The following is a 20,046-nucleotide window of genomic DNA, read 5'->3' on the forward strand; positions in this document are numbered from 1 at the left end:
GCAGTGCTGCCCAGTGATCTACAGTAAGTGACCTCATTTAAAGATGAATGAGTCCATTGGACTATTGGGGTCACATCACTCCTCTATAATGTATATCATGAGTGGATTTCCTTGTATACAATAACATATAAGGGTTGTGTAAGTGTTAGTGATTCATATTCATTATTTATTCCCACAATTTTTCTTTAATTTCTGTCTTTCTTGTCTTGGTTTGTTCACTTAATCCTCAGGCCTATATACTACATGGTATGATTGGTTCACTGCCACTAATATTCAAATAATCAGCTTCAAATCTGGATATGCAGTATTTTCTATGTATGGAAATTAAACTTTAGTCTCACTAAACTCTTACTGTCAGAGGTTGAACTTGGTTGCCGTTGAGCTTCTACTTCCGCAGGTTGTCCACGCGTCTGGACTAATACTGTGATTACTCAAAGTGGTTCTAAACCTGGAAACATATGTGCTCCAAATACAGGACAGTAAGTTGTATCATCTACAATAAGAATACATGGCAAAGCAGATGAATAGTTTTTGCTAAAAATAACAGTAGAGACAGAAAATCTGAACAAATGGTAAAATGTTTTGCCACCACTTTTCTGGTACTATGTGTTGGCAGCAGCTTGAATGATACCTTCCACTACACTGACAAAAGGGAGGTGAGCAACAGTCTGCTGATCAACATCTGGAGTTACAAAACAACAGTAATACAGCATTTTTTTAATGAATTGGATACCACTGAATAAGTAACAGGGCCATGCATCAAAATACTGTGTTCAGTGGCAGCTCCAGTGTATTGCCTCATATGCTGTTGCTAAGTTACCAGTGACCACTGACTCTGTGGCAACCATGTTTGACAGCTCAGCATGAAATGTAGCTACGTGCAGACAACACGTCTTATTTTATGTGAGCTACTGAAGAGGCAATGTCTTAAAATCCTGGTCAAATTACTGGTATCTTTGGCTAATAATAGAGAAGTGCCACTCAGCCAGAAACTACTGCCTAATAGTTACCATGACAACACAATCAGGTACTCAAGTGCAGTACTTGAGTACATCTGGCAATTTTGAGGTAGGCCTACTTGTACTTTACTTGAGCATTTCCATTTTGTTCTTTCTACTCCACATTATTGGAGGCAAACAATGAAGCTACTTTTTGCTTCACTACATTGATTAGACGGCTTTAGTTACTGAGCAGATTTATATTCTTAATGGGAAATGTAATCAACTAATATAGCATGGTGTGCTATTACAGATAAAGCAACTTATAAAGTAATTAAAATAAGTCTAACCTTCACAAACTGCAACACAAGTGATTAAACTACTTAAAGTCCAGTTATACAATAAATATGGTTCTTAAATGGGACAGTCTGCATAATGAGTGCTTTTGGCCACTTTTGGTGCTTTAATTTGAATATTCGTATACTTTTACTTGAGTGTAAGAGTTTGGATGCAGGACACTCACTTGTAACAAGATAGTTTTTACACTGCAGTATTGACACCAAAGATCTGAGTACTTATTCTACCACTGCCTATCATGATGGCAATCAAACCTACCATCCTACTTCTTATATCTTTTGAGCTGCCATCAATTTCAACTTTTCCTCGGAAAAGATACTGAAAATGTGGGAAACACATGTGGTCAACAATGCATTGATTGTTATTATGAAATAACGCCACAAGATACAAACAAATATTGTCACTTCTTCTGTTTGTGTGACACTGGGCTGATGCCGCGTTCAAGTCTTTCGGAATTATCGCAATTATGACTTTCATCTCGTAAAACGTGTCAACGACCAAGTTGTAATTACGACTACAAAAAAGCACATATTTCTAAATGTTCCTACATATATCAGCATGCCGTAAAACAAATATGTATCCCTCACACCAGCAGCTCTATCGTCAATCGACAACTGTCTTTGAGTTGTCCAATGATCTAAACACCCACAAGTTGTAAACATGGCAACCAGTACCCTACTTTCCCATCCTTCCCATAGGACTTGAACGCGCAGGGGTTGCCAGGTTGGGATTCTGTCAGCTTCAGTTTGTTTGTGGAAACAGTCGCAGTACAGTAACATAACATATATTTCACTTACAAAAAAAAACCAGCACAGAATTCATTATTTAAAAAACATATAAACATAAACGTTTTAAGACAGCTATGTTTCGTCGTTCAGCATTTATTCATACACGTTTCTGTGGCTTCCTCTCGTGTATTTACGGTTTATTTAGCGCAGTTTTCCTGGTTGGGCTCGTCGTTTGTTTCTGGGAGGAGTCACACACACATACCTGGCAACACCGACAGTTGCTTTGTTAACACTTCATTGAGCCAAGATGGCAGACTTCGAAGAGCTGAGCGATGAAGAGAAGGTATTACTTTATTAATTTATACTCTGATTACTTTATTACCCTTAACCTTTAGTCCTGGAAAATGACAGTGTCCTTATGAAACCCTTAGCATGTAGCATGAAGAGCTAAGCGGGCCGTATTTGGTGTCTACTGGTGGAGCGAGCCAAGCCAAGCCAAGCCAAGCCAGGGCAGTGGTGTGTTTGACAGTTCAGAGTTGTACCTTGCATGTTTGTGCCTGTGCACCAACACATAATGTGAGTTAGCGGCCCTCTTAATGTTTAAATAAAATACATACGAGCACGGTTGAGCCCTTTTTTTCTGATTTAGCCACTAAAAAATGAGCAGCTAATGCTAAATGGTAGGAAGTGGAGCTACTTCCTGCATTTACTCTAAGGATAGTGACAGTTTATCGGTAACATAACACCACCCACACCCAGTTTACTGCAACTTCACCTAACTTTACTGTCTAAATTGGTTTTGAATACTTCATAAGTTGAAGTTTATCACTCATAAGTTATATATTTATATTGATACAATGTGTAACTTGGGACAGAGGCAGTGTTTCCTGCAGTGTTATCGAGGCTTGCACTGTTGCTGCCTCATGCTGATACATGTTGTAAAATAATGCTTTGCATTCCTAAAGCTGACGATGTGGCCAGGAGCTTACACCTCCAGCACTACTACAGTGAAAATAAATAAATAAATAAATCCGTACTAACGAGACGAAAGGATGAAAGAATTTAAAGCCTGCTTTTAAAGTTAGAGTTAGATATTTATTTCTGATAGTGCTGTCTTTATCAGATATAGACTCAGATTGTTGCACTGTGTTATGGAGAATCAGTGTCTGCGTCCTGGAGCGCTTTCTGGGCTGTGAATGGAGAGACTATTCAGGAGCACAGTTAAACTGGGTTACTCATTGTTATGCCCCTCTGCCCTTTCAGCTGGTCAGCCCATTTGTAGGTCAGTGCCAGCTGCAGCCTGGAGGCTTAATAACCCTGTCTGCCTGACAGACGGCATCACTGGCACACTGCACTATAATGTGGCTGTGAGATTAGGATGTAGGGCTGGTTAAACCTGTGAAGGTCATAAATGAGTGATACTGCTACTTCTCTATTGACAGTTAACTTCCACCTTACTATGTGCTGCCTGATTGTGTAAAGCTCACCAATACTCAACAGCCCTTACTGAGTATTACCTTATGAGAGCACTAGTACCTGCCACAACTGCTTCACTCTGGGGGCTTTGACACCACATGCTTACACTTGCATTCTGGCTGCTAAGAAAAGCCCATGGGCAACATACCCTGCCTGCCATCTAAGGAGTGGTCAAAATAGAGCCAACAAGTCTGCAGCCAAGAAAGCTAGAAATCTGCTCTCTGCTTCGCTCTAGTGGCTATTTGCAGGGTTTTCACGTTTCATAGACATCACCTGTTATATCTTAAAAGATTTAAAACACAAAAACAAAACATGCAGCAGATTTGGTTACTAGAGATTAAGGAGGCTGTTGTTATTTGTCTCTACCGGAGTTCCTTTTACGCAGGGAGGGAACTAAACCCCCCGAGTTACACCCTATTTTACATGTTGTGACAAAGTTATTGTATTTATTTCTAGGTCCGCATTGCAGCTAATTTTGTGATGCACTCTCCTCCTGGAGAGTTCAATGAAGTCTTCAACGGTGAGCCTCATTTGTGATTGACATCTTCAGGACTATCTGCATTTTAAATGGTATGAAACAAGTTGTCGATGCTTTTCTTATGTTAATTCTTCTTCTCAGATGTGCGGATACTCCTCAACAATGATAATCTTCTCAGAGAGGGGGCAGCTCAGTGAGTCTCATTAGTTTTTTTGTTTTTTTTTTAAACTTGTAATATAATGATGTTCTGGATATACATGCAACTTGGGGTTTCTGTTATTTTTTTGATACAGTGGCTTTGCCCAGTACAACATGGACCAGTTCACCCTTGCCAAAATTCAGGGATATGAAGATCAGGTAACCTTGTTCAGTAATGTACTTTTCTCATTAAACCTGCTAACATTTATTATTAATTATTCTTCTATGTTCGTAAGAAAATACCTGAGTAAAGAGCTATAGTAACAGCAGGTTTGTCTGTCTGTTTCGCCTTTAGGTCCTGATAACGGAGCACGGAGACCTGGGTAATGGCCGCTTCTTTGACCCTCACAACAAGATCTCCTTCAAGTTTGACCACCTCAGAAAGGAAGCCAGCGACCCCCAGCCCCATGAGGGCGAGGCAGCCCTCAGGTCATGGAGAGACGCCTGTGATTCTGCCCTGAGAGCCTACGTCAAGGAGCACTACCCCAGTGGAGTTTGCACCGTAAGATCCCTCGCCCAATCTGCAACGTAGCCGCCATGTTCAACATTACACATGATCCATCATCCTCATCCTTCTTTATCTGCTTCAGGTTTATGGGAAAACAATCGATGGCCAGAAGACCATTATTGCTTGTATCGAGGGTCATCAATTTGAGCCTAAAAACTTCTGGTAAATTGACGGAGGACAATGATCTAATTTTAAACTTCCTAATCAAATTCACTCTGACAATTATGTTGGCGCAGTGTAGAGGCAATGAGGTGTTATTGTGTTAGGAGTGTTTGGAATTGGTTCTCAGGTTTCCTCTTCTGCATTTTCTGTTTCCAGGAACGGTCGCTGCCGGTCTGAATGGAAGTTCAGTGTCTCGCAATCTACAGCACAAGTGGTCGGGGTCATGAAAATACAGGTATGTTGAGTAATTAACAGGTATTGTATGAGCTTAGCTCTGAAGTTGGTTTTGTTTCACTGTTGTCTTTATTTGCTCTGTTTATCCAAGGTTCATTATTATGAGGATGGAAATGTGCAACTGGTCAGCCATAAAGATGTACAGGAAGCACTGACTGTGTCTGTAAGTATTTTAACTTATTAATAGTTTTTCTAGTTTAAACATATTTATGATGTGTGTTTGATTTGTTAAATTAACCCACAACTATGTGTTTTGGCAGAATGAGAGCCAGACTGCAAAGGAGCTTGTGAAAATTATTGAGGACGCAGAGAATGAATACCAGGTATGTGTGATTTAAGAATAAGAAGAGTTGCCCCCATTAGTGAATGAAAAGTTTTTATTATTGAGCTTTATATTAAGCCATAAACATTTTCAAACAACACCATACAAATTCCATCCCCCAAAAAATCAATAAATAAAATAAAAAGGAATCTAATTAAGTCATTGTCACATTCAAATTTTAGGACCATCATGTATGGATGGGAATCTATAACCAGTTCCAAATAGTTTGATCCATGAGGATTGTATGTCTCCGAGCTGTTCAGTTCCTTTTATCAGTTGCAACAATTACATCAAACTCAGGCATCTGTGCTGCTGGAAACATGCAACAAGAAGGACTCATGATGGAAGAAGAAACGGTCCAAAGCGCCTTTTTAGTGCTAGCTGTAATGCATATAAAATTATCATTTTAAATCAGGGTGGAAACACCAGCAATATGCTGAAACATCTTTCTACGCAACATGGGTTTAAATCAGGAATGTATTTGATACACACAAGGGCCCAACCCTCATCTGTTAAACCTTAATAAAAACAAATTCTCTCATTTCATCCATTTAAGATGACATAAAATTGATCAGCAATCAGTAAGGGAATTTATTCTTATTCTCTTATTATTGATAATGGCAAAACTCAATTTCCTCTTCTTACACATTCTGTTTTGCTTCAGAAAATGTCCAGTTACCAGAACTGATGACTGATGTGCTTATCTTGTCTTTTCAGGTGGCCATCAGTGAGAACTATCAGACCATGTCGGACACCACATTTAAAGCCTTACGCAGACAACTCCCAGTCACCCGTACCAAGATTGACTGGAACAAGATCCTCAGCTACAAGATTGGCAAGGAGATGCAGAACGCTTAAAGGGGTTACGACAAACAAATTGAAGAGAAGCCAATGCTCGCGCAAACATGTGTGACGCAACATACCGTACTGTATGTCCTAAAAGAGACATTTGTTCTGGGTTTTTTTTTTCCTTTTTTTCCAGAGAATGACAGCTTCCATTATGCACTACGAGGGGATGCCTTCATTTTAAAATAACATTGAGTGGTGTAACTGTCGCTCATTCGCAAACGCATATTATTTTGTAACAAATAATGCCTTTGGTGACACTGTGAAATTTTGGGTCATTGCTATTTGAATTCTCACAATCACACGGTTCAACACACAGTTTTCTGATCCCACAGTGCTTCAAATGGACACACATTCTCCTAAAACCCCTCAACTTCTGTGTAGCAACTAATTTCTCTCTTTAAAACATAACTGATATTCTTTAAGAGCTTCCAATACCTCTATAGTTTTTTTTATTAACAGAGGGCAAATACTGTATGCAATTCGATATGTTGGCCGGGAAGACACGTGACAACGCCAAATTATACCATTTTATATTTTGAGCCCACCTGTTTTTATTTATGCATCCCTCTGGACGCAGGGTTGTAGCCAGCGGACATGCCAAAGCATACGTTTTTCTTTACCATTCACTGACTGTGTTTTGTCTTCCCCCTTTTTAAATTTAGTTGCGTCTCTTCCCTTGGTTGTAGAGACGTTTTTGGTGATAATCCCTCTTTACCCCCCTGGACTGATAAAGTATTGTTGTCCTCCTGCCAGCTGTTTGCCTTTAGCTTTTGCTATATTTTTTATACAAACTGTAAGTACATTTATTATTCATGAAATAAAAATATGATCTTCAAGGGATGCTAATCATTTGTGTGTTTGAGCTCCAGATATTTTCTTCTGGGTTTCTTTGATTGTTCATTGGAGGAGGAGAATTTTGCACTCTACTCACTCTATTATTTTTCTTTTAGGCTAAAAACCAAATTAATTAAATTAAAGGTTTTAATATTCTGCACTAGAATTAGATACTTAACACTAGAGCATAATAGTGAGATACAATTCAGAATATATAATTAAAATTTTAGGTGAATAAATAAAATGTAAAATGTGTGAATTTAATATAAAACCCTTAATCATCAAATCTATTCATAAAAAAAGTCCTGGCTGCATGAATATATTTAGCAAAAGTGTCATATTTATGGCATTATCAATATATGTACCTGTAGCTGTGCCATGCAGACCAAATTTCATGCTTTATAATAAAGCATAGACAATGTGCCACTCAACACTGTGTATGCTATGTTGGTATAATACATCTGTCTTGGCTACAAATGTCATGTTTCATGTCAATAACCATGTAAATGAAGAATACTGTGAACACCTGAAATGATAAGCCACTTAATCACTGTCAACTCAGAAAATCAACCAGCAATTATTTTTATTAAAGACATTTTTGAAGCAAAAATACCAAATATTTGATGATTCCAGCCTTTCCATTGGAGGAGTGATGCTTTTTTTCTTGTTTTACACCAGAGCGAAAGGACTATTTCTGTAATTTGAACAGTTGAACAAAAGAAAAGTATTAGAAGAACTCACCAATTGCTCTTAAAAGTTGTGCAGGGTATTTTTGACAACATTTTGAAGTTCATAGAGATTAGATTAATTGAGAAAATGATCTATAGATGATAAAATAATGAAAATGAATTGTTTGAAGCTCTAATTTTGATGATCAATGAATGTGTGTCCAAATGTTCAAATATGAAGATATCCTGCTTTTCACTGTTATTTATCATTGCAAGCTAAATTTATTGGTTGGACAAAAATGACAATCTGAAGAATTCAAGATGAAATAAAAATAAAAATAAACCCACAAACAACAACGGGGCTATTAAATATTAATCGATTACTGAAAGAGTCCTAGTGTCAAAATATACCACATTATTTGGATTTTCAAAGCTTGCCAGTCCCAGTACATATTATCCATGCTTTAATGCAGCTATGTGTATTATATTATATATTATAATGTATATGAAAACATGACAGCACACTGTACACACTGCTCTGAACCTGCTCAGCTGGTGATTATGTAATAACTGCGGTTTAGGGAGTGTCAACAAAACACCCAGAGAAGATACTTGTGTGTCATATAAGACCCGTAGTGCAATTCAAACTTCGGATAAACTTTCTCAGGTATATAAACACACTAAGTTGTACACTAAATGGTGTGGACAATGTATTTACTCTGGTATAGAAAGCTGTTTTCGCTCCTCAGCTGTCAAACAGTTGCAGACGCTCCCTTAATGACACCGTTAGGGAGCGTCCATCAGCTACAAATTTGCGCCAAACTGCGCTAAATAGTTGACTTATATATCATTTAATCGACAGTTTAAACCTAAAAATGAATGAGAAATCGATGGCCAGCGTAAAAAGTTAAAACGTCCACGCTTGGCGAATACGCGCAAAAAGTCCCGCAAAACACGTAACGCGTAAAAATCCCCTTACTGCCAGAGCGCGTTCACAGCTCCAGCTACTAATACTTCAGGAAATTGAGGGTTGATGAGTTGGTCAGCCGATGAACTTCCTCATTTGAGTCAGTCGATAGTCAGAAGCAGCGGCCTGTGACACGCAGACATGTCGCTTATAGTCTGTCTTGAATCCGGACTGGACTTCATTGAATTTCTGGGAGACAGAATATCCAACACCAGCAAGAATGAACTTCGTCGCATCTACAACAGTGAATTTAGGGGCAGGTAGGCTGCAAAAAACGAGCGTGTGTCACATGGTGTTGTTAGACTGTACTGTGTATTACACGACTCACTCTATGTATGTTTATGTCCACAGAGAAGGAATAAAAGACCCCAATTTTTCTAGTGTTCTTTACGCCCTTGTGAAATTCAACAAAGTCCAAATTAGACAGGGGAACATCTTCATAAATGTCAAACCTCAGGTAAGATGTCTTTTTTTTTTTTTTTTTTTTTTAAATGGGGAACAAGACTGGACATGTTTTGTCTTGTGCTGCAATTATTTATAGCCTATCCCATATACCACAGAAATAAAATGCGGAAGTTTTATGTTATTTTTAATCCCTGCTGCAGGTTCGAGTGTACTGTGACCAGTGGAGGAGGCCCCGGGCCCCTCAGCAGGAGGACAGTCCCAGCTCTAGCCCTCAGAAGACACCTGCACCTTCCTCCTCCTCCTCCTCTTCCTCCTCCTCCGTCCCCCCGACCCCCGTGATCCCTGTGCTGACCCCCAAGAAAAAGCTGGCTACTGAAATCCTTCGCAAGTTAAAGCTGAACAGGTACATTTGTTCTGTAACATGTTTCACATTTAAAGTCCCTTCTTGTGTGCTTTTTCATGCATGTTCTCCCCATGTGGGTTTCCTCAGGAGCCAAAGACTAAACTAAACTAAACTGCCCGTAGGAGTGAACATAAGAGTGATCTGTCCGCATGTGTCAGCCTTGTGATACACTGGCGACCTATCCAGTAGATGAGTACTGCAACCAGCGATTACTTTCATTATCCATTAATCTACTGATTATTTTCTCAATTATCCATCAATTGGTTAGGATATAAAGTTTGGTAAAACAATGAAAATTGCCCATCGCAGTGTTCTTAAGCCCACTGAAGTCTTCTAATGTCCTCTTTTGCCCTACCAGCAGTCTGAAGATAATCAATTTACTTGCAAAACAAGAAAAGGCAGCAAATTCTTACAGTTGAGAAGCTGGAAACATCGTATGTTTGGCAATTTTACTTAAAAACGACTACACCTCTAGTGCAGATAATGGATGTGATAAATATTCTTTATGGAGGGGTCTCTGCTGTCCTCCACCGTAGGGTCTCGCTATCTGAGCTGGTATTTTGATACCAGACGGTATTAAAGCCAGAGATGAAACTGTCTGGTAGTATACTCTTTAGAGGATGGGAGGTGAGACCTTTGTCTCTACAGGAAACGGAGATGAAGAGGGTCCCGGTGAAATTCTCTTCTGTGATGTGAGCACAGCTGTTGACTTGTCTCCACAGTAGAGCCATCAGTGTGCAATGGACCTTTTTCACAGCAGACATTTTGGTACGTCAAAGCAAGAAAAGCACAGGTGTAATAATTCACACTATGATGGATGTATCACAGGCAAGCCAGTTCAAGAGCTTGTTGCTGGCTCACCGGAGAGGCTTCCTGGGACATTTAAGGGAAAAGAGCCATTGTGGATTTTAGTAGTTCATCCTGTGCTTTTTCCTGCAACATGTCTCCGGTGAAAAAGGTCTGTTGCTACCAGTCGCAGCAGGTCAATATCCATTATATTTGATGTTGGACATAAGTTAAAGAGAGAGGGGGGATGGGAGTGATGGCATGGGAGAGTTACAGGTACATGGTACTCTATACATCGACTGCCCAACCGCCACCCCTTTCCCTCTGCAGTCTACTGATATACCGTACCTCTCTCTCGTAGGAAAAAGCTGACAGCTGACAAGATGGGCATTGAGATCACGTCCGACCCCGTGGCGAGCGGTGGAAAGGTTCAGTTCACTGTGGACCGTCTTAGGGAGCCATTCATCCTCAAGTTCCAAATCTTAAACAACGGAACAAACTGTGTGCACTTCACCTACTACACTGCCTTGCACAAGATGCGCTGTTTCACTCTGGAGGATCAGAGGAACGTGACCAGAGCCAATCCACTGTTCCTCTGTCCTGGTGAGTTAACTTCTCCTCTCTATTTAAAAAAATAAAACACACTCTGGAGAGGTGATTAATGCTCACGGCTCCATCTTTCGCTTTCTCCTTTCTTTCACAGGGGAAAGCTATGAAGTTATGGTTCGGTACATGCTGAACCACTATGGATATTTCCCTGCCACAATGTACTTTGAGTTCTGCCCAGACGTGCCAGGACCTGTGCCTTTTTGCATTGTGCGGGAGATGGAGGCGTTGACCAGGACCCCGCTGGCTGCGGAGCTGGGGCCCGTGTCTCCTTACAAACCATTTCAGGTGGTCACATACAAGCGTGTTGACACCGTGATAGTGGAGGGAGTACCTCCTGAGAGGTAAAAAAACGATTGTAAACCAGTCCAAGACTCACAGTAGAAATGCACTTTTGTACCTGGTTATTAAAGAGGAACAGATTTTACACATCATTGGGAATACTGCAGCATATATGAAAAAAGTTATATAAAGTCTGAAACATGCAGCGTCGATAAGGACTGAAGACTACGACTTTAAAATAAATAAAGTCTGGGAATGTGGAGTAAGTGAGATTTCTAGACCTCTGTAGCCTGCTCCTTATCTCTGCTTGAGGCTAGCGGCTCAAGGCTACATTAGCTGCTACTAGTATAACAAACCAGAATTTCCAACCGAACTGTCTGTGATCAAGTTGCATTGTGGGAAAGGTAGATATGGAAGACAATGTCTCAGATGCTGCTGTGTTGATTTTTATAGTTTTTAACTGTCTATTGTAAGCCTGACAATATTATAGGAGTGCGATTGTAAATCAATAGTGGAAAAAATCATAGTTTAACAGTGAATGTGTTGGAAAAATGCATGGAGCCAGAAGTTCGTGGACAGCCTTTGCAGGATTTATTTAAGTCAATACAATACAGTTCCAAGAACTCTTCAGAAAACCAAGTACAATCACAGAACAACCACAGAACCACTAAACCTCTATCGAGGCTTCTAGTCTTATACCTCTCATTGCCGTAATTTCGCATCAGCGGATGGCTAGTTATCAATTTTACTTACTATGTTGGCTCTGGGAGTTTCCAGTTTCGGGTCAAGGTGTTTTCCGTTGTTATTTTTGGGATTGTCCTTAGAGGACGTGCTCAGTGTTTACAGAACAGGAAACTGTTCTTAATGTTCCAAATATACTCTATTAACAAATGCGGCACAAAGGGTCTTACTATCTCCAAATAAATTGAGGACAGATTTTTTTCCTTAGCAGCAGGGAATCCATTATTACAGATTTCAGTACAAATATTTGATTTGGGAGCTAGTTGAAGCAATTTTCTTCTGTTGTAATTGAAAGTGATCAACAAATGGACCCAGAGTGGTTCCTGAAATTGTGTTTTCATGATTACCGTCATGATGTGTTTGTGTTTTGTTCTCTGCAGTTCTGTCGTCCAGCCTCTAAAGAATGCAGTGAAATTAGGAGATTACAAGTACCCTGATTACCTCAAGGAACTGGCTAAACAAAGGATGGAGGACTCTGAGTACCTCTCCTCAGCTGCCAGGCAGAGACTCCCATCAGTGAAGTGAGAGAATTACTTATTTATTCACAGCTAACCGTGCCTTAACTCCCTCATCGTCACGATGTTTGTGTGTGTACTGTATGTCCAGGGGTCTCCTCAACTCTGCCTTAAAGATGAAGACGTACTCCCAGCAATTTCACCTCCTGCTGCACCTGGAAGAGATACAGATGGAGGTGGACATCAGGAAGTATGACCTCCACGACCAAACCATGACTCAAGACCAAAGAAACAAAAAGCTGCTCACACTCAGAGTAAGGAATCCTCACGGTGCACATCTACTGTTTTATATATACTGAATCTACATGTTGTTGTTGATCTACTATAAGCTCAGTGATTTGTGTTTGGAAAGGACTAAAAACACATTGCAGGAACATGACCAACATTTATATTCTCCCACAGGTTCCTGGTGTTGCTGAGAATCGGCCATCTGTTCTACGAGGAGATTGTCTGAGGGTGTCCAAGTCTGAGGACAAGGTCCAGCCGATCACTGTGTACACTGGATATGTTCACAGAGTAGAGCTGGATAGCGTGAAGCTGGGCTTCTCGAAGAGGTAAGAGCTCGACTAAGGATGCTTGAAACCTCTCAGGTGTTGAATAAAGAACCTGACTCACTCCTCCTTCTATCTCTCCATCCCTGTTTCAGGTTGCTGCAGATGTTTATTAGCAATATGAAGTTTAACGTGGAGTTCACTATCAACCGGTACCCCTTGAAGATGAAGCATCGCGCGGTGGACTTGGCTGCAAAACATCAGCTGGAAGAGGTGCTGTTCCCATCTGGTGCAGCAGCGGCTAATCTTGTCATGCCTAAATTCAGGTCTGGTGCCTCTACACCTAAAGAACATGCATACAGAACACCAAAACCACTAACAGATGAAATATCATCTACAAACACACAAACCTAACCACTTTAAAGTATTGTATCTGTAATACTTGTAGTACAGAGCAGCTTAAACTGTCTGGCATTGGTGATAGAAGCATATGAACTCGTAATGGTGAGTGTGCGTGCTCAGCAGCCTTCGCCTCAGTTTTCTCTGGGCATTCATCCACCGCATCGTACTAACAGGAGGGGATACTGTTGGTCTAATGCCTTAAACTTGCCTCAAATGGATGTAGTAAAAACATTGGGGATTATGTTGGCCGAGGACTTGCAGGCAAAGCCTTGTTTTCTAGAACATATATAGTAGAGGTAATTATAATAATAATAATAATAATTATTATTATTATTATTATTATTATTATTATTATTATTATTTATAGAGCAGTTTGAAAAATCCATGTTACAAAGTGCTTCTCTAAAAAAGAAAGAAGTCATAAAATCAAAATTCAAACAGATTCAAAAAAAAATTTAAGAAAATAAAACACAAGCTCTAAAAATCCATTGTCACATCCAGGATGTTCAATCGTCAGCTGGAAAACAACCCGCAGCAACAAGCAGCGGTCCAGCGTATCATAGCCGGATCATCAAAACCTGCTCCTCATCTTGTTTTCGGGCCTCCTGGAACTGGAAAGACAATCACTCTGGTTGAGGCTATGAATCAGGTATGTTCAAGATTTGCTGTCGTTACTCTGTAATTGGACCCTGAAATCCATTTAACTTATGGCCTCGACACACTGCCCACCTCTGCAGCACGTGTGTGCATCACAAACGTCTTCAGTTTTATTTTGGCGCCCATGTTAGTCACTCTACCAGCAAGCTGTGTCCAGTTCCCAGACAAAATAGACAGTGAAAGGGATCTGTTCATAGTCATATCGACATTTTGCTGTTATCAGCAACATATACATCTTTCACTACAGTTTAAATGTCTATATCCGTACAATATGTCACAGACAACACCTTAACTCAACATCTCTTGTAGCTGTTTCAGATTAAAAACTCTTTAGCTTTTCTGTGCACTGAATACATTAATTTGTTAACAAGCCTTATTATTATTGTATTGTATTTATCACAGATAAACTCAATGTAAGATAGGGCCGGCAGCAGCAGAAACGCTCTCTGTGTGGACACCACAGGTGTGCGTGCCGCAGCCTACAGCTGTCACTATCCAATAAAAAAAAAGCCAATAAAAGGCCCAAAAATAACTTAAAAAAAAAAAAGATAAATACTAACAAAAAAATGTTTTGTTTGCACTGTAATTGTCTTTGATTATCGACATGAAATTTAGACTCATGTTTATAATTTGTTGGTGTGCAAGGAGGAGCTGTTCATCAATAAAACAAGAAACGGCCACAAAAAGGAATTTGATTTCCATAAATATGCTGAATGCATTATGTAAGATAGATCATACATAGTAGGCAAGATATTTCCTTCCATAACACTGGATGTGTAGACAGATAAAATGATAAAACTTCTCTGTGATGGAAATAAAGAAGTGTAAAAAAGTTAATATTAACTCAAACTATAATTAGTGTTTCCAAACCAGAACAAATTCAGAAATGCACTAAATTGTTCTTATAATACTTGATTTTATTGTTTATTCCAAGACACAACATTTTTTTCCTAAACCAACACTGTTTATTAAAAACAACAAAGCATAAAATAAATGTATCAATAATTCTAAGTGATGAATTTCACTTTGCTTACATCGACAGGTCAGCAGAGCGGACCCGTCAGCCCACATCCTCGCCTGTGCACCTTCAAACAGTGCATGTGATCTTCTCTGTGAGAGACTGATGGTACACATGGAACGCCATCAGGTTTACCGTTTGTACGCCAGCAGCCGAGACCCAAACACTGTCCCCAAGGACCTGCTGGTGAGCTTCAGCTGGCAAATTTTATATCCACAGGATAATCTAGTTACTGGTCGTAAACCAGCTAAGGTCTTATTGGTGGTAAACCTGCTTTTGATATCACACTCACTACACTCATGGCCACAAATGATTTAATGTGTAACCGGATGTCTGTAGGACCCAGAACATTGTGAGTTTTAAAATAGAAACCGAAACTGAAAAGCGTTTACATGTCACAGTGACTCAAGCAAGTACACCCTCACAAGATTCTTCACCACATTGATGACAATTAGTTTGACCTGAATGATTCATGATGTTTGTTGATCCAGATGTTGGGTTACTTGAGTCACCAAGTAAAGAACAGAAGGGCATGAAGTCAAAGAGACTGAGATAGATGAATAACTTGCATGCAGATGTTTTAATTTTAGGATGGATGGGAAATCTGTCACAGTTGTTTTTCTAACATGTGTCTTTTGGCTCTTTCAGAAACATTGTAACTGGGACCAGAGTCAAGAGGCTTTTGTGTTTCCAGATAAAGGAAATCTGATGAAATACACAATTGTAGTTACAACTATGATCACAGCTGGCAGGTAGGTTGCTTGCTTGCACACACACAAATTTGGCACTATTTGACTCTTGGACATTATTCTTTAGTGTTACACAGCATGTTGCAGAATGCAGAATTTCTGCTGTATGTGTCTGTTTTTCAGACTGGTTTCTATAGGAATCCCAGTTGGCCATTTTACCCATGTCTTCTTGGATGAAGGAGGCCAGGCAGTGGAGCCAGAGTGCGTCATTCCTATTGCAGGTAAATGCTGAATATCTGAACAATAGACTCCCGCACACTGTCTTCTTCACTTACAGTCAGACATATTTAATCGTGACAATGTTTCGGTCTTCTACATTTCTTGACACTGAGAAGTCCGTTCCACTTATGGCAACCCGCTTTGAAGTCTCATACATGCACAGCTTATTCTACCAACAGTTGAGTTTCAAACACAATACGCATCCAGTTTTACATCAAACTGATGGGCTATAATACAGAAGTACAATTTCCAGGACCATATAGGGTGGGAACCCTGCATATTTTAAAGATGCACACATACTTGTAGAGTACATTGATCATGCATCCATCAATCTGTCAAGCAGGATTCCTCAGATGATACAGGGTGTCTACTTTTGATAAAAGGATGATTTGTCTTTGTATCATAATCTAATAATAATATGTATGCAACAGTGCACTAAAATTTCAAACTATTTTTATTTGGATTATTCTGGTACAGAACAGAATATACTTGCTTAAAATAAGGTCTGATGATGGAGGGAAACTGCCTTGGTCAACTGGGGCTGTGAACAGATTTCTCCTTGGTCATTGTACAGAACTTGATCCAGATTTCACTTCAGTTCTGTCCATGTTCACATCTTTCTTTTTGCAAACCTGGCCAATGGCTGCAGAGAGTGTGCAAGACATTGGTAATTTCAAATCTGGAAGAAGCTTTTCACTACTTCCACACTGTGTATGGCACTTCTCAGGGAGTATATACTGACCTTAAACCAGACCGCCACCCTTCTTACACATTACACTGTTTCAGTTTAGGTGGTCTTAATGTGTAAGTGAAGCGGTAAAACTGATGCGTGTTGTTTCTGAGTGGTTGGATGTTCCACTTTGTTTCACAGGTCTGCTCAGTGCAGGGGAGGGTCAGTTGGTGCTGGCAGGAGATCCCAAGCAGCTGGGGCCGATCCTTCGATCACCTCTCGCACTGGACCATGGACTCGGTGAGACAGGGTTTACATTATTGTGTCCTGATGTATTCTATTACACACTGTGATAGTAGTTACTGTATTGCAGTGTTTACCACTGTTAGTTTAGTGTACAGATAGAGGTGTAGCATACAATAACGTGTGTCTTAACTTAACCACATGATTCAAGGATATAAATGTAATGCTATGACTATGATGTTCTTCAGGGCTTTCTCTGCTTGAGAGACTGATGATGAAAAACCCTTTATATCAGAAAAGTACAGACTCTGGACACTTTGACACCCGCTTTGTCACCAAACTGTTGCGAAACTACAGGTGTGTTTTTCAGTTTTCACCCCCGGTTGTATTTATTAGTTTAGAAAGCTGCTGTTTTGATTAAAGCTCTTCAGCATTCTTGTTTTTTTTCCCCTCTCAGGTCTCATGCTGCCATTCTGAAAATCCCCAATGAGCTGTTCTATGAGAATGAACTGCAGGTGTTTGCTGACCAGTGGGATCGGGAGGCCTACTGCAACTGGGAATACCTTCCCAAAAAGGTTTTTGATTTCTGATCAACTACAGGTTGAAGGGAAACTAAATCACTAGTCACAAAGAATACAAAAGATGCTTTTGAGTTGCATTGTGGGAAGTGTAGGATCCAGGGTTTTTGAAGTTTTACTTATTACTAAGGACTTTAAGTGAGGATATATCTGCAACTGATTTTAACCAATTTATTTAGCTAATCTGTCTTTTGAAAAGTCCTTCCAGTTTTGCAACACAGCCTTAGACTGTCACAGAAATCAAAGAGGAAAATTATTAATATCTCATTAGAAAACATGTGGCAAGTGGGGCAAAAATGGAATTATAGAAAAAAGCTAAACTCTCATTAGGATAAAAGAGGGAAGCCTGGGGAGGGCTGTTTAAAGAGTAATGCTTCTTTTATGACAGTTGAGCATGAAACACTAGCAAAAAGCGAGCAGACATTAAACAAAAACAGGAAATAGTGTAAACAAAAACAGCCAAAACCACAGGAATAACTGACAACTGCTCACTCTCACGTCACTACAGGGTTTCCCGTTGATCTTCCACGGGGTGCTGGGAAAAGACGAGAGAGAGGCCAACAGTCCCTCTTTCTTCAATGTGTCTGAGATTGAAGTTCTGGTCGACTACCTCACCAAGCTGATGGAAACACAAGGAAAGAAGGGTCTCCCCAAACTCTCTGCAAAAGACATTGGCATCATCGCCCCCTACAGGAAACAAGTGAGTCTGCACGGTGGTCACTTCTGTTTTTAGATATGTGGATAACCCGTTTGAAGTAGTTATCGGTGACAATGCTTAACTTTTCTCACAGGTCGAGAAAATCCAAAAGGCCCTTAAGTCCGTCTTTGCTCGGAATCGATGGAGTGATCTCACAGAGCTCAAGGTAAATACTTTACTCTCTATCTCTTAATCTTGTTAGGCACTCTGAAAGAAACACAACATTTTAAGTCTCTTCTGCACATAATCAGTAATCTGAATTTAAAAGATTTTGCTCGTCTCTTTCCTTCCATGCCCAAGTGTATTTAAACGTACGACAAGGAGTTTTTAACTCAGTCTTAATTTACTTTAATTTGATTCCTCTACATAAACAAACAATACCATCTAGTGAGAAGATTGGCTCGTTCTGTAGCTGCTTTAAATAAATAAAGATTGTGTTCATTCACAGCTATATTGTTTGCAATCATTTTGTATTTTGGCTGGTTTGTTTCTTTTAATCAGGTGGGATCTGTGGAGGAGTTCCAGGGACAAGAGAGGAAGATCATCATGATCTCTACTGTCCGCAGCAGCATCAACTACGTCAAGATGGACGAAGACTTCAACATTGGATTCCTGTCAAACAAAAAGGTTTTGTTGTATTCCTTCTTCTCGCCATATAAAGTGATACCAGCAAGATTTTTAAGATGTTTATTTTCAAACAAACATTTCTTCTTGTTTCTTTTCTTATGCGTATGTATCCACACTGCAGAGATTCAACGTGGCAGTGACCAGAGCCAGGTCCCTGTTGATAGTCGTGGGAAACCCTGTGATCCTCAACAAGGACTCCACCTGGAAGACGTAAGATGAAGCAAGGGACACAGGAAGTGTTTTAGTAGTGTTGGGAGACAGAGAAGTGCTCTTTCAGTTGCAGACATGAGTGCAGAGTCTTCTATTGAAACGTGATTGAAATTTGCATTGCGTTTGTGACCTTGGTAACAGTAGTTGACAAAACAATCTCAACTCAAGGTCCATTTAGCAGCTGTTTTATCACATAATAAGCTTTTCTTCCATGTTTGCTTAGTCTGTGGTTTTTCATTTGCAGGTTCATCAGCTACTGCGTGGAGGAGAATGGCTACACTGGATTTGACTTTAAAGATGCAGAAGGAGAAGATGACATTGTGTCAAGACTGGCAACACTGAAAATCAATGTGGATTCTGACAGTTAGTACAGCTATAAAAGTTGTAATTGCATGTGAACAACAATCATGTATTCAGGCTAATATCAGTTGCATGAAGCAGTCCTGAAATATTTTGCTTGTGAGAAACTGAACTTTTGTGTCTTTCTGTATTTGTCACAGGTCCTGTAGGAGAGGAGAGTGCCTTGCAGCAGTATGTAGACCCTGAATGGAAAAATGAACATTAACATTTCTGTTAGTCTACCAACAGAAAACAAAGAACCATTTGCAGTGACAAGATTATAAATTGAAGTACATAAGGATGCCCAGCATCTATTATTTAAGAATATATCCTTTTTATGAACTTTTAAGAGCAGTTTGCATATTTTGCGGCTCTTTTTTTTGATGAGAATGCCAAAATGAACTTGCAAATCTTTTGTTCTTGACTTTTTCATCCTTGTCTTTCAGTGGCTTTTTAAATAAAAGCTGCCACTTACGAACATTGCTGCACACAAGCAATTTGTTTTCTGGGTGACAAAATAAGAAGCAGATTATTGTATTTCTCAGGAATCAATCACCGTTTGTCTTACTGCTGATTGCACTTAAGTTACTCTCTTTAAATAATCTATTTCTATCAGATAATAACTGAAGACTGACAAAATAAATTCCATATTATACTGCACACTATCATGTCATAAGCTTCCTTCCTTT

At 39.7% G+C, this 20,046-nt stretch overlaps 2 protein-coding genes and 1 long non-coding RNA gene across 3 annotated transcripts; 2 read left to right on the top strand and 1 right to left on the bottom strand.

The window, feature by feature from the left end:
- The first annotated feature begins 2,223 nt into the window (after window positions 1-2,223).
- Window positions 2,224-7,086, top strand: capza1a (capping actin protein of muscle Z-line subunit alpha 1a). Its single transcript, XM_051413703.1, has 10 exons — window positions 2,224-2,366; window positions 3,956-4,019; window positions 4,119-4,170; window positions 4,271-4,334; window positions 4,471-4,677; window positions 4,766-4,845; window positions 5,002-5,080; window positions 5,171-5,242; window positions 5,340-5,402; window positions 6,119-7,086. The coding sequence occupies exons 1-10, from the start codon at window positions 2,331-2,333 to the stop codon at window positions 6,257-6,259; spliced, it is 858 nt and encodes a 285-aa protein (XP_051269663.1). The 5' UTR covers window positions 2,224-2,330; the 3' UTR covers window positions 6,260-7,086.
- Window positions 7,087-7,650: 564 nt separating this feature from the next.
- On the bottom strand, window positions 7,651-8,811 carry LOC127371101 (uncharacterized). The gene is made up of 2 exons (XR_007886357.1): window positions 8,732-8,811; window positions 7,651-7,778 (listed from the first exon to the last, which is right to left on the bottom strand). It is a non-coding gene; the product is annotated as an uncharacterized LOC127371101 (long non-coding RNA).
- On the top strand, window positions 8,624-20,017 carry mov10a (Mov10 RISC complex RNA helicase a). The gene is made up of 22 exons (XM_051413702.1): window positions 8,624-8,979; window positions 9,071-9,176; window positions 9,325-9,527; window positions 10,675-10,916; window positions 11,017-11,263; window positions 12,323-12,463; window positions 12,549-12,711; window positions 12,860-13,011; window positions 13,104-13,274; window positions 13,852-13,999; window positions 15,050-15,211; window positions 15,674-15,777; window positions 15,898-15,995; window positions 16,865-16,963; window positions 17,155-17,263; window positions 17,364-17,481; window positions 17,993-18,184; window positions 18,276-18,347; window positions 18,683-18,808; window positions 18,930-19,018; window positions 19,263-19,381; window positions 19,519-20,017. Exons 1-22 carry the CDS (start codon window positions 8,861-8,863, stop codon window positions 19,581-19,583), a joined length of 3,045 nt encoding a protein of 1,014 aa, XP_051269662.1. The 5' UTR covers window positions 8,624-8,860; the 3' UTR covers window positions 19,584-20,017.
- The last annotated feature ends 29 nt before the right edge of the window (window positions 20,018-20,046 follow it).

The sequence above is a fragment of the Dicentrarchus labrax genome, unplaced genomic scaffold (assembly GCF_905237075.1).
Source record: "Dicentrarchus labrax unplaced genomic scaffold, dlabrax2021, whole genome shotgun sequence".
Lineage (NCBI taxonomy): Eukaryota > Metazoa > Chordata > Actinopteri > Moronidae > Dicentrarchus > Dicentrarchus labrax.

Bases quoted from the DNA above. Each gene is read 5' to 3' on its own strand.
- mov10a (XM_051413702.1), top strand. From the start codon at position 8,861: ATGTCGCTTATAGTCTGTCTTGAATCCGGACTGGACTTCATTGAATTT. The intron at 15,212-15,673 runs GTGAGCTTCAGC...TGGCTCTTTCAG, and splicing joins CTGTCCCCAAGGACCTGCTG to AAACATTGTAACTGGGACCA. The intron at 15,996-16,864 runs GTAAATGCTGAA...TTTGTTTCACAG, and splicing joins GTGCGTCATTCCTATTGCAG to GTCTGCTCAGTGCAGGGGAG.
- capza1a (XM_051413703.1), top strand. From the start codon at position 2,331: ATGGCAGACTTCGAAGAGCTGAGCGATGAAGAGAAG. The intron at 4,335-4,470 runs GTAACCTTGTTC...TTTCGCCTTTAG, and splicing joins TTCAGGGATATGAAGATCAG to GTCCTGATAACGGAGCACGG. The intron at 5,243-5,339 runs GTAAGTATTTTA...GTGTTTTGGCAG, and splicing joins AGGAAGCACTGACTGTGTCT to AATGAGAGCCAGACTGCAAA.